At 42.4% G+C, this 26,500-nt stretch overlaps 1 protein-coding gene across 4 annotated transcripts in view; it reads left to right on the top strand.

Annotated features, from left to right (window-relative positions):
* The first annotated feature begins 5,278 nt into the window (after positions 1-5,278).
* Positions 5,279-26,500, top strand: part of hdlbpa (high density lipoprotein binding protein a) — a 25,918-nt gene continuing 4,696 nt past the window's right edge. For 2 of the 4 annotated variants that reach the window (XM_015962348.3, XM_015962347.3), the window contains exons 1-20: positions 5,279-5,402; positions 7,479-7,549; positions 12,599-12,711; positions 12,790-12,944; positions 13,148-13,363; positions 13,437-13,643; positions 13,726-13,941; positions 14,012-14,218; positions 14,293-14,400; positions 14,481-14,585; positions 21,027-21,105; positions 21,194-21,333; positions 21,411-21,515; positions 21,594-21,707; positions 21,796-21,882; positions 21,951-22,082; positions 22,158-22,376; positions 24,618-24,839; positions 24,927-25,145; positions 25,376-25,514. In XM_015962348.3, the coding sequence (XP_015817834.1) occupies positions 12,636-12,711; positions 12,790-12,944; positions 13,148-13,363; positions 13,437-13,643; positions 13,726-13,941; positions 14,012-14,218; positions 14,293-14,400; positions 14,481-14,585; positions 21,027-21,105; positions 21,194-21,333; positions 21,411-21,515; positions 21,594-21,707; positions 21,796-21,882; positions 21,951-22,082; positions 22,158-22,376; positions 24,618-24,839; positions 24,927-25,145; positions 25,376-25,514 (2,746 nt within the window). In that variant the 5' untranslated portion in view covers positions 5,279-5,402; positions 7,479-7,549; positions 12,599-12,635. Of the gene's footprint in view, positions 5,403-7,478; positions 7,550-12,598; positions 12,712-12,789; positions 12,945-13,147; positions 13,364-13,436; positions 13,644-13,725; positions 13,942-14,011; positions 14,219-14,292; positions 14,401-14,480; positions 14,586-21,026; positions 21,106-21,193; positions 21,334-21,410; positions 21,516-21,593; positions 21,708-21,795; positions 21,883-21,950; positions 22,083-22,157; positions 22,377-24,617; positions 24,840-24,926; positions 25,146-25,375; positions 25,527-26,500 lie in introns of all 4 variants that reach the window. The other 2 variants (XM_015962346.3, XM_015962344.3) reach the window with 1 other exon arrangement.

Genomic DNA, 26,500 nt, shown 5'->3' with positions numbered 1-26,500 from the left:
AAGACCATGTGACCAGAAGTGACCAGACGATGGCCTGTGAAGCACCAAACAAAGACATGACTGTGAGGGAGGGGGGACAGAGGACATAAAAAGGAGCTACCGGGTCTGTAAGTGAGCCTTTTGATGGGAAGAGCTTGTTGGTAAAGAAATGGGGAGAGAAATAGAGTGAGAGCTGCTGAGGCTGCAGAGAAATGCCCCTGTCTCTTGAGCTGTGTGTTTCTGTGAGATTCTGACCGGGGTCATTTTTTCAAAGCTTATTCAGCTCCAACTTCGCTATGACTCGGTTTATTGGTAAAGAGTTTTTTCACTTTTTAACCCGCTGCGACGGGAGATGCTACATGGATTATATTTTTGTTTTCCAGCTGTGGAAGAGAGTTGATTTTGGGGAAAGAGAGTTTTTGGATGTTGTCTGTGTGACCCGCTGCGACGGGATTTTCATCTTTTTATCTGTTTTTGGAATAAAATTGTTTTCTCACTACGAGGAACTTAAAAAGAAACCACGGTCTCTGGGGGTCTCCTCTGTCGGTAGTCTATGAAAAGATGATTGCCGTATCCCATCCTAAGGTGTTAAATGATAATAAATGCTAAAACCGTCCTGTTGCTACAGTTAAACTATCTGTTTCTTTAGCATAAAGGAACAGCTGATTAGAGTCTTGACCTGAGGCTTACATGAGCTGAAGGAGTGGGAAGTGTGTGCTGGTGTCATTTAAAGTCTTCCTTGTGTAGCGACATGAATGGCCTCATTTGTGACCCAAAGGTCACACTTCCCCAGCTTGGTCGAGCTGGGTCGAGCTGTCCTTCTATCTACAGATTATCCATCACAGGAGACATAAAGTCTGCTGTAAACCATCTTTAATCTGACTGCCTTTTATCTGACTGCTGTTCCGTCCGCAAGATGAAGGACACTTCAAGATTTAAAAGAATCATTTTTAATAAACTATTTTCACTGTCTTATTACAAGGTTCATAAATAATCATCATGGTTCATTATAAATGTATTTAATTACTGAAATGAATTATTATTCTTTGGTTAATAATTATTATTATTTATGATAATCAGTAATGTTTAACAGTGTAAAGAAGGTCATGTTCACTTATACACACCATGCAGGACACAGAAATCAGGGTAAAGGTAACTGCACCTCACATGTCTTTGCTCCATAACCAAAGCTTTCTATCTCTGAGAGGGCGTGTCCTTAGGTTTTGTTAAAACCTAATCTCCTCAGTTCGAAGCTCACCAAAATCTCTCCGTGGCACGAGAGTCCCAGAGGATCGAGACGACCGCTCGAAGCCTCCACTAAGCTGTTCTGTCATGCCGATAGAATTGCTCCAACAAACACCACCTGCAACCAGCTGACGCAAACTCCTTCAGAGTTAATTTAAGACACAAACTCAACACCTGTGTGTCTGCGGCAACTCTTGGACTGGAGAGTCGGTACCACTCGGGTCTTCCCTACCGGACCGAGTACCCAGAGGCTGACAACATCCTCCCTTGACCTCCGGATCCACACAGAGGGTCGTCTGAACGTTGAGGTAGAACACAGATTGCGTCTGTATGCTGTTCCCCTTAAGAAATAACTTAGTTCAGCTGCAAAACAACTCTTTCACCCAGAATGCGTTTTCTCTCTCTGAAAGAAACCTTCTGAGATTCCATTCACACATCCAACACATGCATTTCATTTTAGTCCTCATCCAGACACAGATTGTTTTTAATACCGAGTTTAATATCAAAGTTTTATAAATTGTCATTTGATTAACTAATGCTTAATAGTGTGCACTTATTATAAAGTGTTACCAAATGAAACACAGAATGGTGTATATTTGGTTATTGAACGAGCAAAGATTTCTTTAAATCTTCTGATTTGATAAATAAACTTTTGCTATTAATTTAAATCTCTTAAATTAAATATTAATCTTTGGATTAAATATAGACCAAGCCAGTTGGTGTATGTACTTCTATCGATTATATAAATATCCGTGGATATCTATGTAACTATAAGTTCATAAGCCAAATTGTTTGATCTTCTCAGAATTTAACAGAGCTGAATAGCAACAGCGTTAAATCCTAGTTATGTAGATTATCTACGCTACACTTGTGTCTACTTAAAGATATATTGGTCAGAATTAGAAGCTCTGGGTAATTTGGTGATTGCTAATCAACTCTCTACATAGGGAAGGGTGTTTACTGGCAATTAATGTCACGCCCACTACACTGATTTCAGGCCAAACCTGAGATTTTAATAACATCTAGAAGAGTGGAGCTAGCCCGGTAAATTGGCTTGCTACAACCAGTCGCCGTTTTCTAGGTCCAAACGTCCCACAAATAAAAACACCATTTGAAGTCAAGGACAACAAAAGACGCTTGGACCTACAATATGGAGCTAGGATTGGGACAATATTCAATGTAACTTGTACCAAGTTTTGTAACTTGGAACATGTTTCGTGACATGTAACTTTGGATTCGTAAATTGTAACTTTAGTTTTCTAACTTGTTATTCTCAATTTGTACTTGTATTTCTTGTTTTGTAACAGGAAAATTTCAGTTTGTACATGTAGTTTTTTATTTTGTAAAATCAAACTTTTATTTTGTACATTTACTACTCATTTTGTAACATCAAACATTCATTCAGAAAAATGAAGGTTTCGGTTTTTACCTAGCAGACCCCCAAAATAAAAAAATCAATGTACAAGATTGAAATCAAAACTCTCAAAACACACATTTCATTCTACAGGTACAAACCTCAAATCTACAGTGTTACAAATAATTTTGTCTCAATTCTAGCTTTGGTGGGAGGAACTTGGGTGGAACCAATGAGAACACAAGTCTTAACAAGTCTTTTCCTTAACTATTGACAGCGCCATAGTCTCCCCCTCCCCTCAGGTCAAGAGTCTGGGTGTCATCCTCCACAGCTCACTTTCTTTTTAAGCTCACATTAATAACATAATTCGGTCAGCATATTTCCATCTACGTTCCATAAACCGTCTCCGCCCCTCCCTTACCCCTCACACTTCCGCCATTCTCGTCCACAGCCTCGTCACCTCCCGTCTCGACTATTGCAATTCACATCTTTATGGTCTCCCCAACAAACTCCTTCATAAACTGCAACTGGTCCAGAATTCAGCAGCCCGTATTATCACCAGAACCCCTTCCTTTCACCACATCACCCCAGTTCTCCAGCAGCTTCACTGGCTCCCAGTTAAATTCAGGTCCATCTTCAAAATTCTCCTCCATACCTTCAAAGCAATCCATAACCTCTCTCCTCCATATATCTCAGACCTTATAAGTAGTAACTCCCCATCCCGTTCACTCAGATCTTCTTCTTCCATCCATCTTGCGGTTCCTTCTGCCCGTCTCGCTACCATGGGGAGCAGAGCTTTCAGCCGCTCTGCTCCTCGTCTCTGGAACTCACTTACCCCAGACATCAGGAACATTGACAGTTTTACCCTTTTCAAAACCAAACTCAAAACACACATGTTTAAATCTGCCTACGACCTCTGATTTTATTGAACTGTTTCTCTTTGTTTTTCCTTGTTAGCGTTTGATTGTTGTTTTATTGAATTTTATTAAGTATTTTCTGTCAAGTGACCTTGGGTGTTCTGAAAGGCGCTTTAAATAAAATGTATTATTATTATTATTATTAACTACCAATCACATTTCTCGAATTCCTGTCCAATCAGTGGGAGAGGAGGACATAACTGTTATACATGTAATGATGTGTGAGCTTGTAATGAGCAAGTAATGTAAATATGTCAGCATTTACAGAATTAAACATAAAAAGTCCAGGTTAGCTCTGCAGCACCAACATCAACTTTAAGGTTTCTGTGTCTGAATGAACACAACCTTTGCTATGTTTTGAATTTGGACAACAGAGACCTCAGTCTATATGTATCTAAAGCTCTCTTTGTAAAGTCATTCTGAGACGTCAGCATCCATCCGCTGTATCTCCATAACCCAGGGATGCCGGGACTCATTGATCTGCTGACTGAACTAGTTAACTTTTATCTGAGATACATGACCAAACTGTGCAGCCAAATGACAAAACTAATCCAATGCACATGTCGGCTCCTAAACCACTGGACTGAAACTAAAGAAACTAACAGATGCACTTCTACAACTGATGTGTTGGACCAATTCAAGATGGCTGCCACCATGAGTCAACTAAAAAAAAATCCACAAAATATACTAACTGAATAAATGAAAAGGTGTATGACCCCTTCACACATTTCTTATGGTTTTGTTGCTTCAGGACATGGTTGATTTGCTGCAGTTGAAGGGTTAAGGTTAGAGCACGTCTGACTTGTGACCCTAAACATTCATCCATTCAAGCTGGAAAACACTAGCCTGGCAAGCCAGACTAAATAAATGTTTAAATAAATGTATTATTTAGTCTGGCCATGCTCCATTGATGGCTCTCGGTTGTGGGGCGGGTTCTACCGTTGTCTTTCAAATGATCTCCGCATTCCACTGGACAATGAATGTGACATCCTCTTTTTTCACTCTGTTGCATCATCCCACCCACCAGGCATATAGAGTGCCCTGATTGGCCCACAAAGCAGATAAAGCTCTGTGATTTGTTCACTAAGCAGATAGAGCACTATGATTGGCCCACCATTATGGACCAATCACAGCTCTTTATGTGTTTGAAACCCCTCTAGAGAGTCTTGATCGGCCAGCCAGAGGCCTGGTGGGAGCTGCGGTGGTTCCAATGGAGCATGCCTAGACCAAACTTTGCAAAGCAAGAATTTGGTCTAGTTCACTAGGCTAGGAAAACACTTCAGTGTGACTAAATTTAAACAAATCTGTAGGTGGGGCAAAATTCCTCCCCAGTGATGAGAGAGACTTATCACAATTGATCAAAAATGCTCCATGATGGTTGTTTGTACATGAGGTGTTACAATCAGTTTAGTCATGATATAAGATATAATATTTAATTTTCAGGTGGTCTGACATTAGCATTTGTTTGCTCAGCTGCATGGGCAAAAACGAAATAAATCTGTAATGTAGCAAATACTTTCCCCACAATTCTGCAAAGGAAACCTGCAGATTTAACAACATGCATTACATGTTAACAAATCTTTTCTTAATTATAACCAGATTGTTGTTTTGTGCTTGAATAATTTCACCACCTTCTGGGTCTGAAGCCATGCCTGACTGGGATATCCAGCTCCGACTGATCACTATTTGGGGGTAATTTAAACAGTTCGAGATCAAAGTTCAAGGATCTGTCACTCCCGGAAACGAGAAGTCGGTTCGTAACCGGACTCTGGGACGTGACGTGACGTCAGAGGACGTGATTGGTGGCTGGTTCCGCTATATATCCGTCAGGCTTCACTCCCACTTTCTCGCCAGTGGAATTTCATCTCAGCTCCTGCACCTTCAGGGCAGACGAGAACATAAAATAAGTAAGTACTTTATTATCTTCTATCAAACCATTTCCACATCACCCCGCGCCCCGGCTCTTCACATGAAGAATATACTGGTACTTGTTTGTCTGATGGTTGGATCGTGATCCGGGAGTGTTGCATTGTGTTCTAGCCTGACTCCGTGTCATTTTAACCCGTCTCAGCTGTGTGCCTACGTGGACTTGGCAAGCAGTGATGGAAGCTAACATTAGCTCGCTAGCTACGCTGCAGTCCCAACTTTTACACAGCGTGCTTGATGTTGGAATAAACTGCGTGTAACTGACACGGTCGCTGTTTGAGTGTGTGGATATAATCATCGTGACATTTTCAAGTTGGAATAGCGAAGAGTTGAGTGTCTGTAACTAGAAAACTAACTACTCTTAAGTTCTTAGGCAGGCTAATTTAAACTAGCTAAAGAGCTACGTGTCACAGCCGCACACCACTGTTAAAGTTTTTAGCAAGTTTGCTAGCAAGCTAAATGGTTTGAAACGTTCTTGTCCCCGTGGATCTCGCGCTCCTGGTTAAAGACACGTAGCGTTAACGCTATCTCCGTGACCCCTGCTGATATTGTTGGTGTCGGAATGAGCGATATTTAGGTATTTTCTTATTTATTCAAGGTTAGCCGCAGCTAGCATCTACTGTGTGGTTGGCAGCTGTCAGTCAGTTAACGTGATATCTTGTTACCTCAGTTTAAATCTGTAATCTGGGATTTAAGAGTTTAAATATTAGAACTCGAAGGTTGTCTACTGGGAAAAATAAATGTTAGGTCAACTAGCTCGTAGCACAAGCCGGTGTTGACGCTTGCTTTACATGTGATCAGTCGGAATAAAATAATTTGACTCCAAGCTTTAATCATTTTGTTTTGTTAGCCTTGGTGACATTTCACAGCAGTTCTTGGGTTAGTTAACCTCTTGGCTATAACACTGCTATAGAGGGTTATATATTGTAGATTATTGTATTACTGCTGGAGCTCAAAGGTTTCTGGTTTTTTTTTTCCTTAAAGGAAAATGAGTAAAGAAGACCACACGTTTTTCACCAGTTTGCTGTGAATTTAACTGAATTCTGTATTTCTGTACCTTCATTCTCCAGTTTTGGCTTACGAGGGTTGATCTTAACCCCCTTTGTCCAATTAAATCCAGCTGCTTACCTCTGTTAAAACTTTGATCTATCCCTACATCTGAAGGGCTGGTAAACAAATATTAGACTAAGACGCTGAGTACTAAACTCAGCTGCACACACACACACACACACACACACACACACACACACACACACACACACACACACACACACACACACACACACACACACACACACACACACACACACACACACACACACACACACACACACACACACACACACACACACACACACACACACACTCTTCTATAAGAATGAGGGAGAAAAAGACCTGATTCACTCACGAGTGTGATCATTTGCCACGTTCTAGACTGTGGCTCTTGATCCCACCATTCATTTCTTCCCCTCAACACCAGCTTTTATCTGTTACTGAGATTTAAAGTGTTTACTGTTGTCTGGCATCATGGTTTGCAAAACAGTTTTACTTTGTATTAACGACACCATGACTGCTAATATACACAACGTCTCTGGCCACCCTAGATAGTAACACTCTGTAAACTTCAGAGAGACCACTTGCGGCCCTGCAATTTGATAATGGTATAATTTTGGCCCTCTAGTTAAGGCGTCTGTTGCAGATGCACATTTTCTTTCATTTTTGTGGTGACATATTTGCCAAATAGACTATTAAAACGGGGAAAAACTAAAAAAACTAGATATTTGTCTTCAGTTTATCTAGCTTTTACTTTAATTAAATGATGCATATCAAATCTAGGAAACTTTCTGAAAGAAAAAACCTAGTTTCAAATCTAAAAGGGATCTCTGATCCCTTTTTTCTGGGACAGTAAATGTTAAAATATGACATGTTTGCTGTTGAACAGCTAAAAAATACTTAATGAACATAATTAAAAGGAAAACAATTTAATGAAAAAGATTTGGACGCTTCAGTTTTAACCTCACCACAAATATTTGAACCCTTCCCTTTTGTCTTTGCAGGCAAAAGCTGGCAGGCTGACGGGAACTTGCATTTTACAGGACGGATTATCTGGTAACTGACCATTTAGCTGGTAAGATTATTTCTATGATTTTTTTACCTTAGTAAAAAAAATTATATAATTTTTTTATTTATTTAAATTTTTTTTTTTTTTTGCATGAATTCTTATAAAAGCCTTTGGCAGAGCAATAAAGAGAGCCAGGTCTGATGCAGAATATTTCAGGTTTCCTGTTCTTAAAAGAATCTGATCTGGGTGTCAAGTTTGTGTAATCAATGTAAATCTTCACTTTATTGGTCTAAACAATTTACTGGGAAAGGAAAAGACTATTTCCCTGATACCTCTCGCACTCAAAATGAGAAGTTTGGCACATGCATTTGTTTTCAACAACCAGTACAATTCTGAAGCAGGTGCTCATTTAGCTGTTTAAAGGATTTTCAAGTCTTTGTCTCGCCTCACCGAGTCACTGCTATTCTAGTTTCTGCTGTCACTCAACCAGCAAAATGCCCAAACCATCCCTTGATGTTCCCTCCTAGCCAGGAGGCCACAGGCTGGGGTTGTAGCTTCAATCAGCTGAGTTTTTCGACTTTGGGTGACTAATCTTTTTAACATCACGTTACTGGATTCACTATAACCTTCATGTGGTGAAAAGGGCAGCAGGAGCCTTCTGAGAGCTGGAGGTTAGATTTCAGGTAACAATTAGATACAGGGTGTGCCTTCTCCCTGCCAGCATAGCATAGCATAGCAGAGGTGAAGGTGTCATCACTAAACTCTCTCAACCTGTGCTGCTTTCATATCCCTAATTCACTTGTTCTAATTTTAAAAGATGACACGGCATGAATAACAGGACATTCTGCTGTGTCACCTCATCAGAAGTCTTAGAATTTCAGATAAATCCACCCTTAAAGATCTCACTTGTCTAGTTGCCAATCAAAACACAAACGCCTGTTTTTATTGTGCTTGTACAACTAGACCCACAAAAACCTTAGATGGGCCTCCCTTTTCTGTAGGCCATTGATTCCCAGAGTTTAACAGAAGGAATGATACTAAAATGGAAAACGAGTTGATTAAACGCTGAAGGAGTGCATGTTGACTGCTGCTTATTGTGCTATAGAGATCAGTTTTTTAGTTCAAGTTGTACCAGCAGAGAATCTTTTCCAACACAAACTTTATGTTCTTCTAAATCATAGACTGAGTTTAGGCCATTAACCTGTGGCAGCCATCTTTAACAGTGATGTTTTTATCCAGAGTTTTGGTGCGAATGAGTCTCGGTTATCAGAATGGAGCTCAAACACTGTTTGTTTTTGCTTGGATTACGTTGGCTCTAATGATTACTTTCTAAATGTTTTCCTTGTCTGGTGTTGATGTTTGGCTCTATACACACACACACACGCGCACACGCACACACGCGCACACGCGCGTAAAAATCAGTGTCTTCAGCTTTACTTGACTCAGGCGCTGGTATAAAGATTAAATCCATTATTCGACACACACCGTGTTGACATTGTTGACGTGACAAAGTGGTCGTTGGGTGACACTTGCCTGCCTTTGATAAAGGTAATTGGATAAGATAAAAACTTCAGCCCGTTCCTGAGCAGAACCACAGAGCATGTTGGTGAAACCTTCTTGGTGAATGTTCTACACACCAGTAGACATTCTTTAATACTAATCAGATCATAGTTGATAGTTTGCACCTTGTGTGTTTTGTTTGACATTAGAGCACTAAAGTTATGAGGTCACTTTTATATACATTTCCTCACTGCTGCATACATGTTAAACCAGTGGCGGACTGGCCATCTGAGTTCTGGAGAATCCCAGAACGGCCGGTGTGCTCTAGGGTTGATTGGCCAGTTAGGGATGTCCCGTTCCAATATCAATATTGAAAGTAATTTGATATCGGCCCCAAACCATGATCAGATTATATCGGACTGCATCAAAAATCTCCAATATTAACGGTCTGTTAAGGTTCACATTTGATTTTTGCAACCAATGGTTAAAAAAAATTGCCATTTATTTTCATATTTATTGTTAGAGGTGTGAATCTTCACTTGTCTCCCTATTTGAGTATGATTATTGGGTCTTCGATTCGATATCCCGAAGCATCACGATTATTTCATATTAATTTGTTTTCATCAATAAATAGAAGATGTCAGATAATAGCTTTTTATTTATATATAAATATACAGGTGCTGGCCAGTAAATTAGAATATCATCAAAAGGTTGAAAATATTTCAGTAATTCCATTCAAAACGTGAAACTTGTACATTATATTCATGCAATGCACACAGACCAATGTATTTCCAATGTTTATTACGTTTAATTTTGATATTTATAGGTGACAACCAATGAAAACATCAAATCTGGTATCTCAGAAAATTAGAATATTCTAAAGGCCAATGAAAAAATGTTTGTTTCTCTAATGTTGGCCAACTGAAAAGAATGAACATGAAAAGAATGTGCATGTATAGCACTCAATACTTAGTCGGGGCTCCTTTTGCCTCAATAACTGCAGTAATGCGGCGTGGCATGGACTCGATCAGTCTGTGGCACTGCTCAGGTGTTATGAGAGCCCAGGTTGCTCTGATAGTCGTCTTCAGCTCCTCTGCATTGTTGGGTCTAGCGTATTGCATCCTCCGCTTCACAATACCCCATAGATTTTCTATGGGGTTAAGGTCAGGCGAGTTTGCTGGCAAATCAAGGACAGGGATACCATGGTCCTTGAACCAGGTGCTGGTGGTTTTGGCACTGTGTGCAGGTGCCAAGTCCTGTTGAAAGGTGAAGTCTGCATCCCCATAAAGTTGGTCAGCAGCAGGAAGCATGAAGTGCTCTAAAACTTCCTGGTAGACGGCTGCATTGACCCTGGACCTCAGGAAACAGAGTGGGCCAACACCGGCAGATGACATGGCACCCCACACCATCACTGACGGTGGAAACTTTACACTGGACCTCATGCAACGTGGATTCTGTGCTTCTCCGCTCTTCCTCCAGACTCTGGGTCCTTGATTTCCAAAGGAAATGCAGAACTTGCTTTCATCAGAAAACATAACTTTGGACCACTCAGCATCAGTCCAGTCCTTTTTGTCCTTGGCCCAGGCGAGACGCTTCTTGCGCTGTTTCTTGTTCAAGAGTGGCTTGACACACGGAATGCGACACCTGAATCCCATGTCTTTCATGAGTCTCCTCGTGGTGGTTCTTGAAGCGCTGACTCCAGCTGCAGTCCACTCTTTGTGGATCTCCCCCACATTTTTGAATGGGTTTGTCGTCACAATTCTCTGCAGGGTGCGGTTATCCCTAGAGCTTGTACACTTTTTTCTACCAAATTTTTTCCGTCCCTTCGCCTGTCTGTTAATGTGCTTGGACACAGAGCTCTGCGAACAGCCAGCTTCTTTAGCAATCACCTTTTGTGTCTTGCCCTCCTTGTGCAAGTTGTCAATGATTGTCTTTTGGACAGCTGTTAAGTCAGAAGTCTTCCCCATGATTGTGGTGCCTTCAAAACAAGACTGAGGGACCTTTTAAAGGCCTTTGCAGGTGTTTTGAGTAAATCAGCTGATTAGAGTGGCAGCAGGTGTCTTCTATATTCAGCCTTTTCAGAATATTCTAATTTTTTGAGATACCAAATTTGGAGTTTTCATTAGTTGTCACTTATGAATATCAAATTTAAATGTAATGAACATTGGAAATACATTGGTCTGTGTGCATTGCATGAATATAATGTACAAGTTTCACGTTTTGAATGGAATTACTGAAATATTTTCAACCTTTTGATGATATTCTAATTTACTGGCCAGCACGTGTATATATATATATATTTTAATCAAAAATGTAATTGACACAACCAACCATCCCTCAAAAGCTCTCCAATCACAACAGGTTAGGACAAAACATTTAAGAAGATTTAACAAAGTAAAACAATCTGTTTCCTCATTCAACACCACACCTCAGGCTGAGAAAAACATGCTTTGCAAAAACTCTGAATCTGGAAAAAATACTAAAAAGGACACATAATGTAATAATAAAATACAGAATGGGTTCATATATGAGTGTTTAATGTCTCTGAGCAGCTTTAGTCAGATATTTATGCCGCAGTTGAAGGGTGTCAGAAATGACACCAAATGAAATGTTTGACTTGGTTTGTTTTATTTGAATCCAGTGGTTCATTTCTGAAATGTTGGAGAATGAATCAAGTTCTGTTTGATGCAGAAAATAAAACCTAAAACATCTCTCTTGAGGAGCCAATGTAAATCAGGTGTGCTGAAGCGGAGACGTGGAAAACGTGTAGAGCAGTGGTTCTGGAGGACCAGGGTTGGGGAAACGCGGCCCTATGGCATCACTGAAGAACTGTCTTTGGTTCTAACTTGAACCTTCATTTGTAGCCGTGTAGAGTAATCCAGTCCAGGTGTCAAAAGCCTAGCGGTTGTAGTTTTAGGAGCAGATTGAAGATGCTTTTTCTACAGTGGATAAACGGCACTTATTATCTCCACTTCAACCACTGCTCCCATCCCTCAGCAAAGTTCATGAGAGACCCCCCCTCCCCCCAGCAGACAGTTGTACCCATGGAGATATTCCAGGGCTTATTTTTATTGTTTTGGTCCCAGTCCACCCCTGCGTTGAACTGTTGGTGTGAGTACTGATGATGCGTAGTCCTCATCCTGACTTTCTGGTGGAAATGTTTCAGTTGCTCTGACGAATTTTCGTTTTTCACTCCTATTTTTTCTATTCCTCCTGAAAACGATCTCTGACCTACAATCTGTATTGTTCTTTCCACACTTAAATGACAATTAAAAGAATAAAAGTTTTACTTTTAGGATCTGCTATCGAATGTTTTATCAAAATGAGCTGCTTGACTGAGTTTGTCTGGTGTGTTTACCATCTTGCATCTTTAATCTGGAACGATGGAATTTTTTTTTTTATTGTCTATCCAATTTAAAAAGAAGTGTAAAAGTAAACATTCTTGTTTTTAAACTGAAAATGGAAAGCATGAATTAACTCATATTATTGGCCAAGCCTTAGATCCATTGATGCCAGACCACATTTTTCCACATTACCCAACAGTTTTAACGAAGGCTTTAAAAGCACATAAGTGAAGTCATTTTAATGGAATGAAAGTGTTTTTTTTCTCTTCAGTGTCACACTCGGACTCTGTGAACGTGGGATTTTAACCATGAGCTCAGTCGCCGTACTTACGCAGGAAAGCTTCAAAGAGCATCGTAGTGGACTCCTGCCAGAGCAGAAAAAAGGTAAGGAGCAGAACGTCGAAGACTGGGCTGCATTATGTCAAGACTTCATATAAACTTGAATGAATGGTTTGTGCTCAGCTGCTGGAGGTCCCGGTGCTGATGAGGAGGAACTTCCTACCTACAAGGATGCCTTTCCACCTCTGCCTGAGAAAGCGGCAACAACTGAGGGGACCCAGGAGCCTGCCAATGCCTGGATTAAGATTCGTCCCCTGAAGTCTTCTGTCATCACCCAGGTATACTTTCTTTCAGCTGTTGGTGTGCAGGTGTGTGAAGAGAGAACTGGCCCGAGCCAATATATTTCAGTGTGAATGTTTGATTTAGCGCGAGCTAAATTCTCAACAGTTCTTGAAACTTGATCCAAAGTTCAGGGACATTGTCCTGCTTTATCGTGAAGTTTTGTCTTCATTATTATTGTCTGTTTTTCTACATGATCCAGGTTTTCCATGTGCCGCTAGAGGAGCGCAAGTACAAGGACCTCAACCAGTTTGGGGAAGGAGACCAAGCAAAGGTCTGCGTGGACATCATGCAGAAGACTGGAGCCCATCTAGAACTCTCCTTGGCCAAAGATCAAGGTCTCTCCATCATGGTTTCTGGAAAGCTGGAAGCTGTGATGAAGGCCCGCAAGGAGATTGTGTCCCGACTGCAGACTCAAGTATGAGATTTCATTACAACTCTGCTCACACACAAAAACCAATAAGAGTAACTTTTTTTTTTTATCCCAACAGGCTTCAGCTACTGTTGCCATCCCTAAGGAACACCATCGTTTTGTCATTGGCAAAAATGGGGAGAAGCTTCAGGAGCTAGAGCTCAAAACTGCCACCAAAATCCAGATACCACGACCAGAAGACCCCAGCAATCAGATAAAGATCTCTGGTACCAAGGAGGGCCTGGAGAAGGCTAAGCATGAGATCCTGTTGATCTCTGCTGAGCAGGTAACACAACTTCAATGCCTTTGCAGGTTTTTTTAAATTATTTGCTGATTTTGTAATAAAAGGGAGAATTCTTTTTGTTTAGGACAAGCGTGCTGTGGAGAGAGTGAACATAGACAAGGTGTTCCACCCCTTTATCACCGGTGCCTATAATAAGTTGGTAGGAGAGATGATGCAGGAGACCGGTGCTCGCATCAACATCCCCCCGCCAAGTGTAAATAAGACGGAGATTGTCATCACTGGGGAAAAGGAGCAGGTGGCCCTTGCTGTAACTCTGATCAAGAAGGTTTATGAAGAGAAGGTATGTTGGAAAATTAAATCTTTCAGTGGTTTTGTCACTCGTTCTACAAGAAGTATGTATTTTCATGTAGAAGAAGAATACCACCACCATTGCAGTGGAGGTGAAGAAATCCCAGCACAAGTATGTGGTTGGTCCCAAGGGAAATACCCTGCAGGAGATCCTGGATAGAACTGGTGTTTCGGTTGAGATCCCACCCTCTGACAACGGCTCAGAAACTGTCATCCTTCGTGGGGAGCCAGACCGTCTGGGTCAGGCTCTTACTGAAGTTTACGCCAAGGTAAAACCATTTTATGCTGAATAAATGCAGATGTGAAGGCAGTGATCGGTTAATGAAAGTTTTTCTGTTTTCAGGCCAACAGTTACACTGTTTCCTCGGTGTCGGCTCCTTCTTGGCTTCATCGTTTCATAATTGGCAAAAAGGGACAGAATTTGGCTAAGATCACCCAACAAATGCCCAAGGTCTGAATCCTTAAAAAACCCCATTTAAGTGTATTTTTAGCTTTAGTTGAATGTATCCTGTACTGTGTTTCTGGTTCTAGGTGCACATCGAGTTTACTGAAGGAGAAGATCGAATCACCTTGGAGGGTCCAACTAAAGATGTGCAAATGGCGCAGACTCAAATCGAAGCCATTGTTACAGATTTGGTGAGCATTGTTGGCTTAATAAAACAATGGGTTCATTTTCAAGGCTGGAATGCCTTTAAAGCCATACTATGCAACTTTTTGTATTCTTACATCAATGTCTTCAGAATCCGATTTGCCATGTAGGTGAGAGGCTCATCTACTAGGAATTTGTTACGGTGGGAAGGTGCAAACATAAATTCAGGTCAGGCAGTATTTACATTAGGACACATCAAATAATGAGGAAAGAAACATGGCCAGAAAGCAATCATAAGTGTAGGAATGTGGGTGACCGGGGCATTTGTGTGTGTTTGGACCATTCATCGGTTGTTCAGGAGCCTTCAGCAGAGGGGAAGAAGCTGTTTTTGTGGCATGAGGTTCTATTCTATAAGGACCTCCTTCCTGAAGGTAGGGTTTCAAACAGTCCATGACTAGGGTGAGAGGGATCTTGAGACCGTATGTGCTAAAACAACCCTTTACAGGGTTAATGAAATGTATCTCAGACCCCCACTGCGCCCTGTGGCCAGAATACTGAAGAAGAAAATATCATTTCATATAGCGCCTCTCAAGATAAAAATCACGAGGCGCTTCACAAAAACAAATGTAAAAATATTAAAAAAAAAATTATAAAATGGTCACAAATATATTTAAAATGAGCAAAAAATAGACAATTGTGATTAAAAAAATGTAAACGGAGTGAATAGGTGGGGAGAGCAGAATAAAGGGTGGTGAAGGTCATACAAAAGCCAGCTTGAACAAGTGTTTTCAGCTGCTTTTTAAAGGAGACCACTGAGTCCACTGATCTCAGGCTCAGGGGGAGAGAGGTCCAGAGTCTGGGGGCCACAGCAGCAGATCTGTCACCTTTGGTCTTTAGTCTGGTGCTGCACAACCAGTAGGCTTTGGTCACCGGACCTCAGGGACCTGCTGGGGGTGTAGGGACTAAGAAGATCACCAATGTAAGATGGTGCTTGTCCATGTAAGGCCCTATAGACCAGAACCAGGATCTTGAAATGAACCCTGAAGTTGACCGGCAGCCAGTGAAGCTGGAGGAGAAGCGGGGTGATGTGGGTGTGTTTGGAGGACTTGGTCAGAAGCCGAGCACAGGCGTTCTGAACCACCTGTAGACGGTTCAGGGAGGTTCTGCTCAGACACGTGAAAAGAGAGTTACAGTAGTCTAAGCGTGAGGAGATGAAGGTGTGGAGAACAGTCTCAAGTTCAGAGCGGGACAGAATGGGACTCAGCTTAGCAATGTTCCTGAGATGGAAGAAGGAAGAGCGAACAAGAGAACTGACATGAGAATCCAGGGTGAGAGCTGGGTCAAAGGTCACACCAAGATTCCTGACGGAAGGTTTGGTGTGAGAAGCAAGCTGACCAAGAGAGTCTCTGAGTTTGGGAACCAGCTTGTCTGGGGCACAGATGAGGATCTCAGTCTTATCTTCATTCAGCTGTAGAAAGCTCCCAGCCATCCAGGTTTTGATTGAGTCTAAGCAGGTGTGTAACAGATGCAGCTTAGACATGTCATGGGGCTTAAAGGAGATGTACAGTTGGATGTCATCTGCATAAAGATGGTAGGAGATTCCTTTGAAGGAGCTCGGAATGTGCTGAAGTGGAAGCAGATAGAGGAGGAAGAGCAGAGGCCCCAGCACAGAACCTTGTGGGACACCATGGGTAAGGGAGGTGGTGGAGGACCTAAACTTGGAGACGGCCACAGAAAAGGAGCGCTCAGAGAGATAAGAGGAGAACCACTCCAGAGCAGATCCTGATAGGCCTACCCAGTCTCTCAGCCTCTCCACTAGCAGGTGATGGTCAACAGTGTCAAAGGCTGCAGTCAGGTCCAGCAGGACCAGAACAGAACAGTTCCCTGCATCACTGTGAGTCAGAAGGTCATTAGAGACCCTAAGAAGAGCTGTTTCAGTAGAATGAGCTCTACGGAAACCTGACTGGAAGCCATCATAGATGTTATGTTGATCAAGAGCAGCTGTGAGTTGTTTAGCCACAACCTTTTCCAAGATCTTGGAGATGAACGGAAGTTTAGAGATGGGTCTGAAGCTGCTATGGAGAGAGGCGTCGAGACTCGGTTTGTTAAGAAGCGGGTGGATTACAGCGTTCTTAAAGTAAGCAGGGACCTGACCAGAAACCAGAGAAGCATTAATTATAGAGAGCACGCTGGGACCGATGGACTGAAAAGCACTTTTAAACAAAGATGAGGGTAAGATGTGGAGGGGGCATGCAGAGGTCTTCATAGAGTTAACTAGTTTGGTTAACTCAGGCAAAGAAACAGGAGCAAAGCTATCTAGGATGATGGGCCTGGTTGGAGTCGGGAGAGGCAGCGATAAGGCTGAAGGAGAGATGCTAGATCTAACCTTATTGACTTTGTCCACAAAGAAAGACAGAAAGTTCTCACAGTCTGCAACAGAGTGGATGGAGGCTGTAGGAGAGGTGGGGGAAACAATACTGCTGATGGTGTTAAACACCACCTTGGGGTTCCCTTTGCTCTGGGACACCAGGTTGGAGAAATGGGAAACCCTAGTTTCTGCAGAGTTGAAGGATGTCAGAAGATCCTTTAGGTGCAGCAGATGGACGTGGGATGGGTTTTCTTCCACAAGCGCTCAATTTTTCTGCATTGGCCCAGTGCATCGTAGGCGATCTTGAATGAACGGAAGGACAAAAGAGTCTGGCGATCATAGGAGATGGTAGCAGGGACACTACTGAAGAGGATCACAGACAGGAGCAAAGTGGGAAAAGAGGAGGTTAGTGGAGAAAAGTTTAAAAAAAGTGGCCGGTGACCACGGCTAAGCCAAGCACAGGCGCCATCTTGTTACCGACAGTGTAAAAGTCAGGTTGCATTTGAAACTTAAAGCCGGGCGTACACTGTGCGACTTTTTCACTTTTTTGAGCCGATTTTCCACTCGTGCGAGAATCCACAAGATCGGGGCGAGTTTTGCGCTGAGCGTTGTGTAGTGTACAGGGGGTTATGAGAGGCGATTAACACCACGTGACCAGCTACCGACCAGCAGTCATGAGCTCGCACGGTCTTCTGGAGTGTTTGATATTTTGCTCGTTCCTCGTGAGGGTCGAAGCGGCGCTGCGAGCGGCTGCAACCCAAAAAATACCAGAACTGCTCACGACGCATGCGCAATCATGCATCAACACCGCTCACCCGCTATTTCCCTAATAACACACGCTGTTCGTTTTTATTTCTACACGTTTTTCTTACACACAGTGACAAGGATTGTCAAGAAAGCGTGTTTGTCGTGTTCATGTCAAATTAAACTGATCATAAAACAGATTTACTTTCTTTATTTTGTTTTCCTCATCCAACCCCCATAAATCTGTCTTCCTGCAGCACTCCCGAAGGACAACAGGCAAAACAAGACAAAAGTCTGACGTGTTGGGTAAAAACTGCTATTTTTAGCATATTTTTAGGGCCGATGTGTTGCTACCAGACGTACAGTGTGAGCAGTCAGGTCGCATCCGAGAACTGGGTCATACAGTGTGAGCGCACGACTCGCGAGATCTGCTCTGCGAGGAAGTCGTACAGTTTGAGCTGAAGCTGAGTGCTACGAGTGGAAAAAGTCGCACAGTGTACGTCCGGCTTAAGACTGGCAGGCTGCCACCTGTTGGACTGACATACCTGGCACTGCAGTCTGCTTCCATCGTGTTTCCTGCATGTTTTAGATCATGATCACAGCTGATATGTATAACTTACTGATTAATTACTCCTGTAGACACTAATGAAGGCTGGGGAAACATTTCACCTGTTGAGTTACCCCAAAATTCCACTATCTCCGCTCCGCCCCCCCCCCCCCCCCCCCCCCCCCCCCGGCTGCCGCTTGCTTCCGAACTCAAATTATACTGTACCCGCTCTACAACGGCTCCGCTCCGGTGCGGAGACCTGAGCGGAGACCAGGCATGCGCGGGATTTTCGAGATCTTGCGATACAGTCCGAGCAATAAACGCGGCAGTTGGATCCAAACACCCGTTGTGTGGGAGAAGCATCGAAATGAACTGTTTAATCTCTCCATCGTTTGTGTTGAGAGATCAGTGGTTGGATCAACAACGGGTGACTACTTTGATAGTGGAAACTGTATTTATGGCTTATTTTTGTGCATTTAAAGTTCAACCGCCTTGATAGTTGTTAAAAGTTGTGAAACCTGTGCATATGAAACAAAAAACGCTTTTTGTTTATCGATTTATTGTGAAATAACGGAAGTTGTGCTTGCTCCCTTTCCTGTTGGGCGGTTGTGATTTCTGTCCATTGACTGCGGAGGTGCTCCGGCATCCGGCTAAAATAGAATAGATCCTATTTTTGCTGGATGGCGGAACGGCGGGCGGCGCACTGCGCCGCACGGCTGCAGTAGTGGAACAGCTCTGATTGACTAAAACGGGACGGTTTTGGTGCGGAGTTTGTGCCGGAGCGCAGCGGAGCGGAGATGGTGGAATTGGTGTTATAAAGATGAACGCGCAGCATGGAGATTGGTTTTGGTTTAACAAACTAAAACCAGACACTGGGGGGTGCTAAAATTAAGCCAAAACTGCCAAATGTGCCTTTAAACTTTGTAAGGCGTAACATACTTATGTATTTGGGTGCTTTTAAAACTTGATATACTACCCTACACTTTGACCAATATGATGTGAATTTCCATATAAATATGGAAATCCAGTCTGACTGGTCTTTGAATGTTTAACCAGAAGATTTAGAATTCTTTGTTTATTCAGGGATTGTAAGACACTTTATTAATTCAAGAAGAGTCAAGTTTATAAAAAGCAAGAAATTTATTTTCTAAACCATTAAAACGTGACAACTAGGAAAATTTGTGATGAATGGATCTGAGTGGATGAAGTGTGAGGATGTGTGAATGTGATGCTATCAGAACCCTCGTATTTGAAGAAGCTGAGTTCTGAGTGGGAGTGAATTTGGTCTGCTATTAACTAACAAAGTTGGTTCTTATCAAAAACACATGAGACACAATCTGTCGGGTCTATGTTCCCTGATCGAAGACCCCCGTGGTAGATCTGGAATGTTGAGGTCCGGGGACCCCAGAGGTACTGAAGTTCGTAGAAGAAACTGCAGTGCTGACTAGACTGGTCTCGGGATGTCTCCAGGTCACAAGTCATTTGCATCTTAGGAATAACTCTTAAAGAGTTGACGTTAGTTCAGCTTTGTTCTGAAGGAACCGTTTGCGGTCAGATGTAGTGTGCAACAGGGTTTTTTTGACTGCTTGTCAAAAGGTGCTCTGGATTAAAGGTTTTGCTTCGGATGGCCGGTCCAAAGCTTTCTCAGGAACTTACAAGAACTAGAACTAACTCATGGTGAAGTGAGCTTTGTTTTAATGATCGCCATATTTTGATACAAATCAGAATTTGACATGTAAAAAGAGTTTTTACCAACAAACCTCAGAAAACACGCCTCGCGTCAGATACAGGAGTTCTGATTGGTGGAACAGAAAGCAATGTGTCAGGATATTGGCTTAACCTTGTCATCGTTACGTGTCAGAGTGTGTGAGCTGTCAGAAGATGGCGGTTCACTTGTTAAATCTAAAACTACTGATCATAACATAATATTCATTTCAACCACAGTAATTTAAACGCAGATTAATCAAAACGTTGTTATTCTTAAATCATATAATGAACAATAATGGTTGAATTTAGAAAGTTCATCCATCTTGTGCTGGGAGTAAAAACCAGTCTTGAATAAAGCCTGATTTATGCTTCTCCGTCTGCGTCAGTGCGGAGACACGCAACGCCATTATCCGTCCTTGCGTAGGGCTCCGGCACGCAAGTACGTACGGAGTCGAGCCCTCTTTTTTAAACATCCGTCGAACGAGACGGATTACGCAAGCTTGTGATTGGTCAGGACGCCGCTGTTGTTTACAGCGCCGCCATTGCAAAGAGAGCCGAGGATAACTAGCGGCAGACAGAGAAGCTTGAAGAATACCTCGCGAAAAAACTCTAAAGACTGGAGGAGTGAAAAGATGTGCAGCAAGCGTTTTATTTGTGGACGGAAATGACAGGAAACGTGGGTTTAGAGTTGGGGAGCGCATGAAGCGGTGGGAGAATGAGAGACAAATATGTCCGTGTTAAAAGTCTCTTATATACACAAAAAACACAATATTAACACACCATCTTGGACCGATACATGACAGGATACCACAGAACAGTGCTACGCCCTCTGTGGTCCTGCCGGGCAATTGCTTTGCAACGCTCTCCAGGAGACAGAAGTATGAGAGCAAAACGCTTCCGTCAATCCGTGAGTGTCTGTCCCTTGCGGAGCTGACGGAGAAGCATAAACCAGGCTTAAGAGTGAACTTGGAGGGACCTTGGCGAGGCAACAGTATCTTTTCTTTCAGATTAAAGCACCAGTTAAGACTTATGTCTCCCAATGACCCGATACTGAAGAGGTGACCTGTAGATTGAAAAACGGACCATTTCCGGAGGCTACAACTTGTACCTTTGTGTTAACAGGTAAGCCGAATGGACTACACGGAAATTACTGTGGATCCCAAATTCCATCGTCACCTGATTGGGAAAGGAGGAGTTAACAGTGAGTCTTTTCACTAAACTGAACAGACATTTTGGGAATTTCTTTTAAAGTCCAAAAAACTCCAGCTTATCTTGATTTACACCTGTAGTCAACCGCATCAAAGAGCTGCACAAGGTGACTGTCCGCATACCCCCCGACAACGAGAAGAGCAACCTCATCCGTATCGAGGGGGATCCTCAAGGTGTGCAGGAAGCCAAGAAGGAGCTGCTTGAGCTAGCGTCGCGCATGGTTGGTCTCCTTTAAAGTTGGCAAGTTAGCATTTTCTTCCCATCACGCACCGTGTTGCTCACTGTTTGTCTTTTTAGGAGAACGAGCGTACAAAGGACTTGATCATCGAACATCGTTTTCACAGAGCCATCATCGGCCAAAAGGGAGAGAAGATAAAGGAAGTGCGGGACAAATTTCCAGAGGTTGGTTGGAAACTCCTGGCGTGATTGTCAGCCATAACCATGGAGATGATCTTTTGAGTAACTTTGTCCTTGTTTCAGGTCATCATCAACTTTCCTGACCCGGCACAGAAGAGCGACATCGTTCAGCTTAGGGGCCCACGGACCGAGGTGGAGAAATGCTCCAAGTTCATGCAGAAGATCGTAGCTGAAATGGTAAATTTTAAATTTCTAAAAGATGAAGGTTTCTCAGCTTGAATACATTTCGTTCATTAGAGGTTCAATCTTTGATTCCGTTGGCCAGGTGGAGAACAGCCACTCGGTCTCCGTCCCAATCTTCAAACAGTTTCACAGAAACATAATTGGGAAAGGAGGCTCCAACATCAAGAAGGTACTTGCTGATATTCTAGTCAATTGAGCTGCCAATTTGTACTGAACAACATTCTCGTTGTCCTTTAGATCCGAGAAGAAACTAACACCAAAATTGACCTTCCTGCTGAGAACAGCAACTCTGAGATGATCATCATCACGGGCAAAAAGGCAAACTGTGAAGCTGCCCGGAGCCGCATCTTGGCCATCCAGAAGGAGCTGGTAAGCTTCTGAATCTTCACTCCCTCCTTGTGTTCAACTAAAGTGCTTACCCGATTGTTTCCTTGTTGCATTCAGGCCAACATCTCAGAGATCGATGTGTCCATTCCCTCCAAGTTGCACAACTCCTTGATCGGATCAAAGGGCCGTTTGGTGCGCTCCGTCATGGAGGAGTGTGGTGGCGTTCACATCCACTTTCCAACTGAGGGCTCTGGGATTGATAAGGTCACCATCAGAGGGCCTGTGGAGGAGGTGGAGAAGGCAAAGCAGCAACTGCTTGCTCTAGCAGAGGAAAAGGTTTGTAAGCATGCCTTTCACTACTTGATTCTTGCTTTTTTTTAAAACATTCAGCCAGCTGAGGACCAGTGGGGTTTGGGCATCTTATGTGCCTCATTCATCTCCGAAACTTCAGGTTGAGAGCTGTTTAGTCCTGTCAGGTTGTAGGAACAAACCTGTACATGCTTAAAGGCATATTATGGCCATTTTATATTGAAGTCTGAAGTTTTAGCTTCCTTCAGGTAGCAAGTACAACAAAGACTGATATGTCAGATGGTGTCTTCACTAAAGATTTTCTGACCTAAAGCTGACATGGGAGACCTTGTGGCTTTTGGACTCCTAGAGCTGATTTGAGATCAGTTTTAAACTTTGGTGTTCTGAAGACTCAAGTATGAGATTTCATTACACCTCTGCTCACGCAGCATTACCAATACGAGTAACTAATATATTTATCCTGTGTGAGCTTTCACTATTGATTCTTTGTTGTGGCTGTTGGTAAAATAAAAGGTGCGACTGCTTTGTAGACGACTCATTGGGTGGCAGGGAGGAGAGGTATTCATTGGCAGTTTCTGCTGTTAAGCAACAGTAGACCGCTATAGCTTAACCTTAAGCTTAAGCTTGACCCTCCCATGTTCCAGTCAGAATTGACAAAGCTCCACGGCTGAGAAGCGAACCTCTTCAAGAAGCCAGTTGCCTTCATTTGAACCCTTTTGGATTACTGCTAGGTAGGGATGGGTAACTTTGACATTTGAATCGATTCGGTACTAATTCCCGGTACCTAGGAATCGATACCGGTACTTAATGGTACCAATTTTCAATACTTTTGAGTGTTTATTATTTTAATTCTCTTTTATAATTAAATATATATTTTTCTCAATATATAACAATATTTGATAAATATCACGATAAATAACATTCAACTGTTTGTATTTTAACATCGTCCTTGTAGTTTTATAAGCTGATAATTAAACTGAAGCAAACATCTTTACTGTGAACTAAATTTACTGTGTATCTTCATTCCTTTTGCCATCTTTTTTCATTTGATTTTTCCTACTGGGAAGTTAGAATTTCCGAGGAGAAAGCGAACACACCATTAGCTGATAACAATGGTAGCAATGGAAGCTAACATATCAAGCTAACGTTATCTTAAACAGTTTATTTAGCTGCTGGAGCAGATTAAAACGATGATGCCTCACACTTAGATCGTTGTTGCTGGTTTCATCTTCACCCAATCACCCGTCGCATTTAGTAAAGTGAAGCCAAACTTTAGAGCGTGTTCATGTTCTTCTAGTCGGAAATTCGGAGTTCCGAGGAGAAAATGAACGCAACATTAGCGAAACGGAAGCTAACCTATCAAGCTAATGTTATATTACATTTTATTCAATTCAAAAATACTTTATTAATCCCAGAGGGAAATTGATTATTTACCTACCGGAGCAGATTAAGATGAGGATGTCTCACTTAGATCGTTGTCACTGGTTTCGTCTTCACCCAATCACCCGTCGCATTTAGTAAAGTGAAGCCAAATTTTAGAGCGCGTTCGTCTTCTTCTAGTCGGAAATTGGGAGTTCCGAGGAGAAGGCGAACGCACCATTGGCGAAACGGAAGCTAACATATCAAGCTAACATTATCTTAAACATTTTATTTACCTGCCGGAGCAGATTAAGATGAGGATGTCTCACTTAGATCGTTGTCGCTGGTTTCATCATCACCCAGTTACCCGTCACATTTAGTGAAGTGGACCCAAGCTTTAGCGTGCGTTCTTTCTACCATGCTGCTCTGTTTACAACTCGCTCGCAGGGACCGACGACATAACGCTCTTGTGCATGCGCAGCTGTCTAGGCAAGTTCTCGTTATGAAGGACGGGTACCGAAACGAGGCACCGTTTGAAATGACGTGAATCGGTGCTCGGTCGGTCCTATGGAATTTGGTCGGTACCTTTAAAAGTACCGAATTCGGTACCCATCCCTACTGCTAGGGGAGTGGTGATCAGCTGTGACGAACAGTCATCAGGTTTACTTCATTCACACCAAATCTCTGTATCATGATTTTTTTTTTCTTAGATGTGAACTGGTAGTCCACTAAGGCCTGCACTTTAGCTCCTCTAGACATGGTGGTTGTTTCTGACTACAGTGGCAACCATTTACATATTAGGTTAGTTGCATCACCACACTTGGGAAAATATGAGTGTGCTGTAGCCGACTGTGATGATGCTGCAATCAGGACAAAAAATGAAATGAGGGTTTTGGGATTCACTTTCAGCAAACGAAGAGTTTTACTGCTGAGCTGCACGCCAAGCCGGAGTATCACAAGTTTCTCATTGGGAAAGGTGGCGGAAACATCCGTAAGGTCCGTGATAGCACTGGTGCCAGGATAATCTTCCCCACTTCAGAGGATAAAGACCAGGAGCTCATCACTGTTGTTGGAACAGAGGAAGCAGTGAAGACGGCTCAGAAGGAACTGGAGGAGCTCATCAAGAGCTTGGTATCTGAAAAGTGACAAGATGACGAGCTCAACCCAGCTGCTTATTTTAAAGTGGCTACAATAATGTCTGCTCTTTTGGATTTTCAGGACAACGTTGTGGAAGACTCTATGAACATTGACCCCAAGCACCATCGCTACTTTGTGTCTCGTCGTGGCCAAGTCCTCAGGGACCTGGCCGATGAGTATGGTGGTGTCATGGTGAGCTTCCCTCGCACAGGCTCTCAGAGCGATAAGGTCACCCTTAAAGGAGCCAAAGAATGTGTGGAGGCGGCCAAGAAACGCATGCTGGAGATCATCGATGACTTGGTAAGTAGTGGTTTTGTAACGGCCTTTGTGTTTTAAGTGAGGTGGGACATTTTATTCAAACATTTAACTTAAATGAATTGATCCTTTTTTTATTTAGACCTTGACCTAAACATGTTTTTTATGGACAACATCTTTCTCTACATGTGCAGCTACAAAACTTTCACTGTATGTCATCTGCAGATTGGCTACAGATTTAACTTTGTTTATCTTCTGGATTTTAACTAATCCAGGATGCTCAAGTGACCATCGAGTGTGTGATTCCTCAAAAGTTCCACCGTTCTATCATGGGTCCCAAAGGCTCCCGCATTCAGCAAATCACCAGAGATCACAGCGTGCAGATTAAATTTCCAGATCGAGAGGAGCAACAAGGTAAAGGCAGCGGTAAGACTTCTGTTTGTTTTGTTTTTTTTCTTATATGACATAAATACGTAATTTTACTATTTTTCTTAAATAATACTATTTTTAACCAGCTGTTTCTCTAAGTGTGAAACTAACCAGCTTGTGTGAGCTTTTGTTTAGTTTTCTTATCAAAGCTGCTAAAGTAAATCTACAGAACAAGCTAGGTTTTGAACACAAACAGGGTTTTAGATCCAAACATCTTCTGTTGTCAAATGGTGTTTATCTTTTTGGGATCCTGGTAGTTTGTCCTAAAGCGAAGTGGTACCGCTGGCTTTCTTCTCTGATATTGAGTGGAGAACCTCTCACACAAGAAGTGTCGTGTTGCTAAATTTGCAAGTGGGCAATGAGTGGAGGACCCAGCTAAGTGCGGCGGTTCGGCGAGAATGACAACAGGAGTAGGGATGTAAGAAAATATCGATATGGCAATATATCGTGATTTTTTTCCCCCCAGCAATATTATATCGATATTCAAAAGCCGTGTATCGGAAATATTGATATGGCAATATATCGTGATATTTTTTCCTGCGATTATTACATCGATATTCAAAAGCCGTGTATCTAATTCTTGAAAGAATTTACATGCAAACGTTTGTGTATTTTCTTTTTTGTGCAATTCAATCGCCACCCGCTAGTTGGCAGCAGTGTGCAACAGGTTTTGTTTCCACCATTGAAATGTAAATCCCTCCATCGTGGTTCAGTTACCTCATGTTAAACATGTTACGTATCAGTTTGGACTGTTTATTGAACATTCTTTCAATCAATTCAGTAAAAAAAATTGCTTGTAACATCTGAATGAATGTATCGCAATATACCGTGATATATCATATCGTCTCCTCTGTATCGTGATATGTATCGTATCGCCAGAATTTCAAAAATACACATCCCTGAACAGGAGGGTCCAGTGGTTGCTTTCAAAACATCTGAAATGTGTTCTTGGCTGAGGTTTTTGAACAAAT

The sequence above is a fragment of the Nothobranchius furzeri genome, chromosome 16, assembly GCF_043380555.1.
Source record: "Nothobranchius furzeri strain GRZ-AD chromosome 16, NfurGRZ-RIMD1, whole genome shotgun sequence".
NCBI lineage: Eukaryota > Metazoa > Chordata > Actinopteri > Cyprinodontiformes > Nothobranchiidae > Nothobranchius > Nothobranchius furzeri.
The sequence above is the reverse complement of the archived record's forward strand: the minus strand, read 5'-3'. Positions and strand labels throughout refer to the sequence as shown.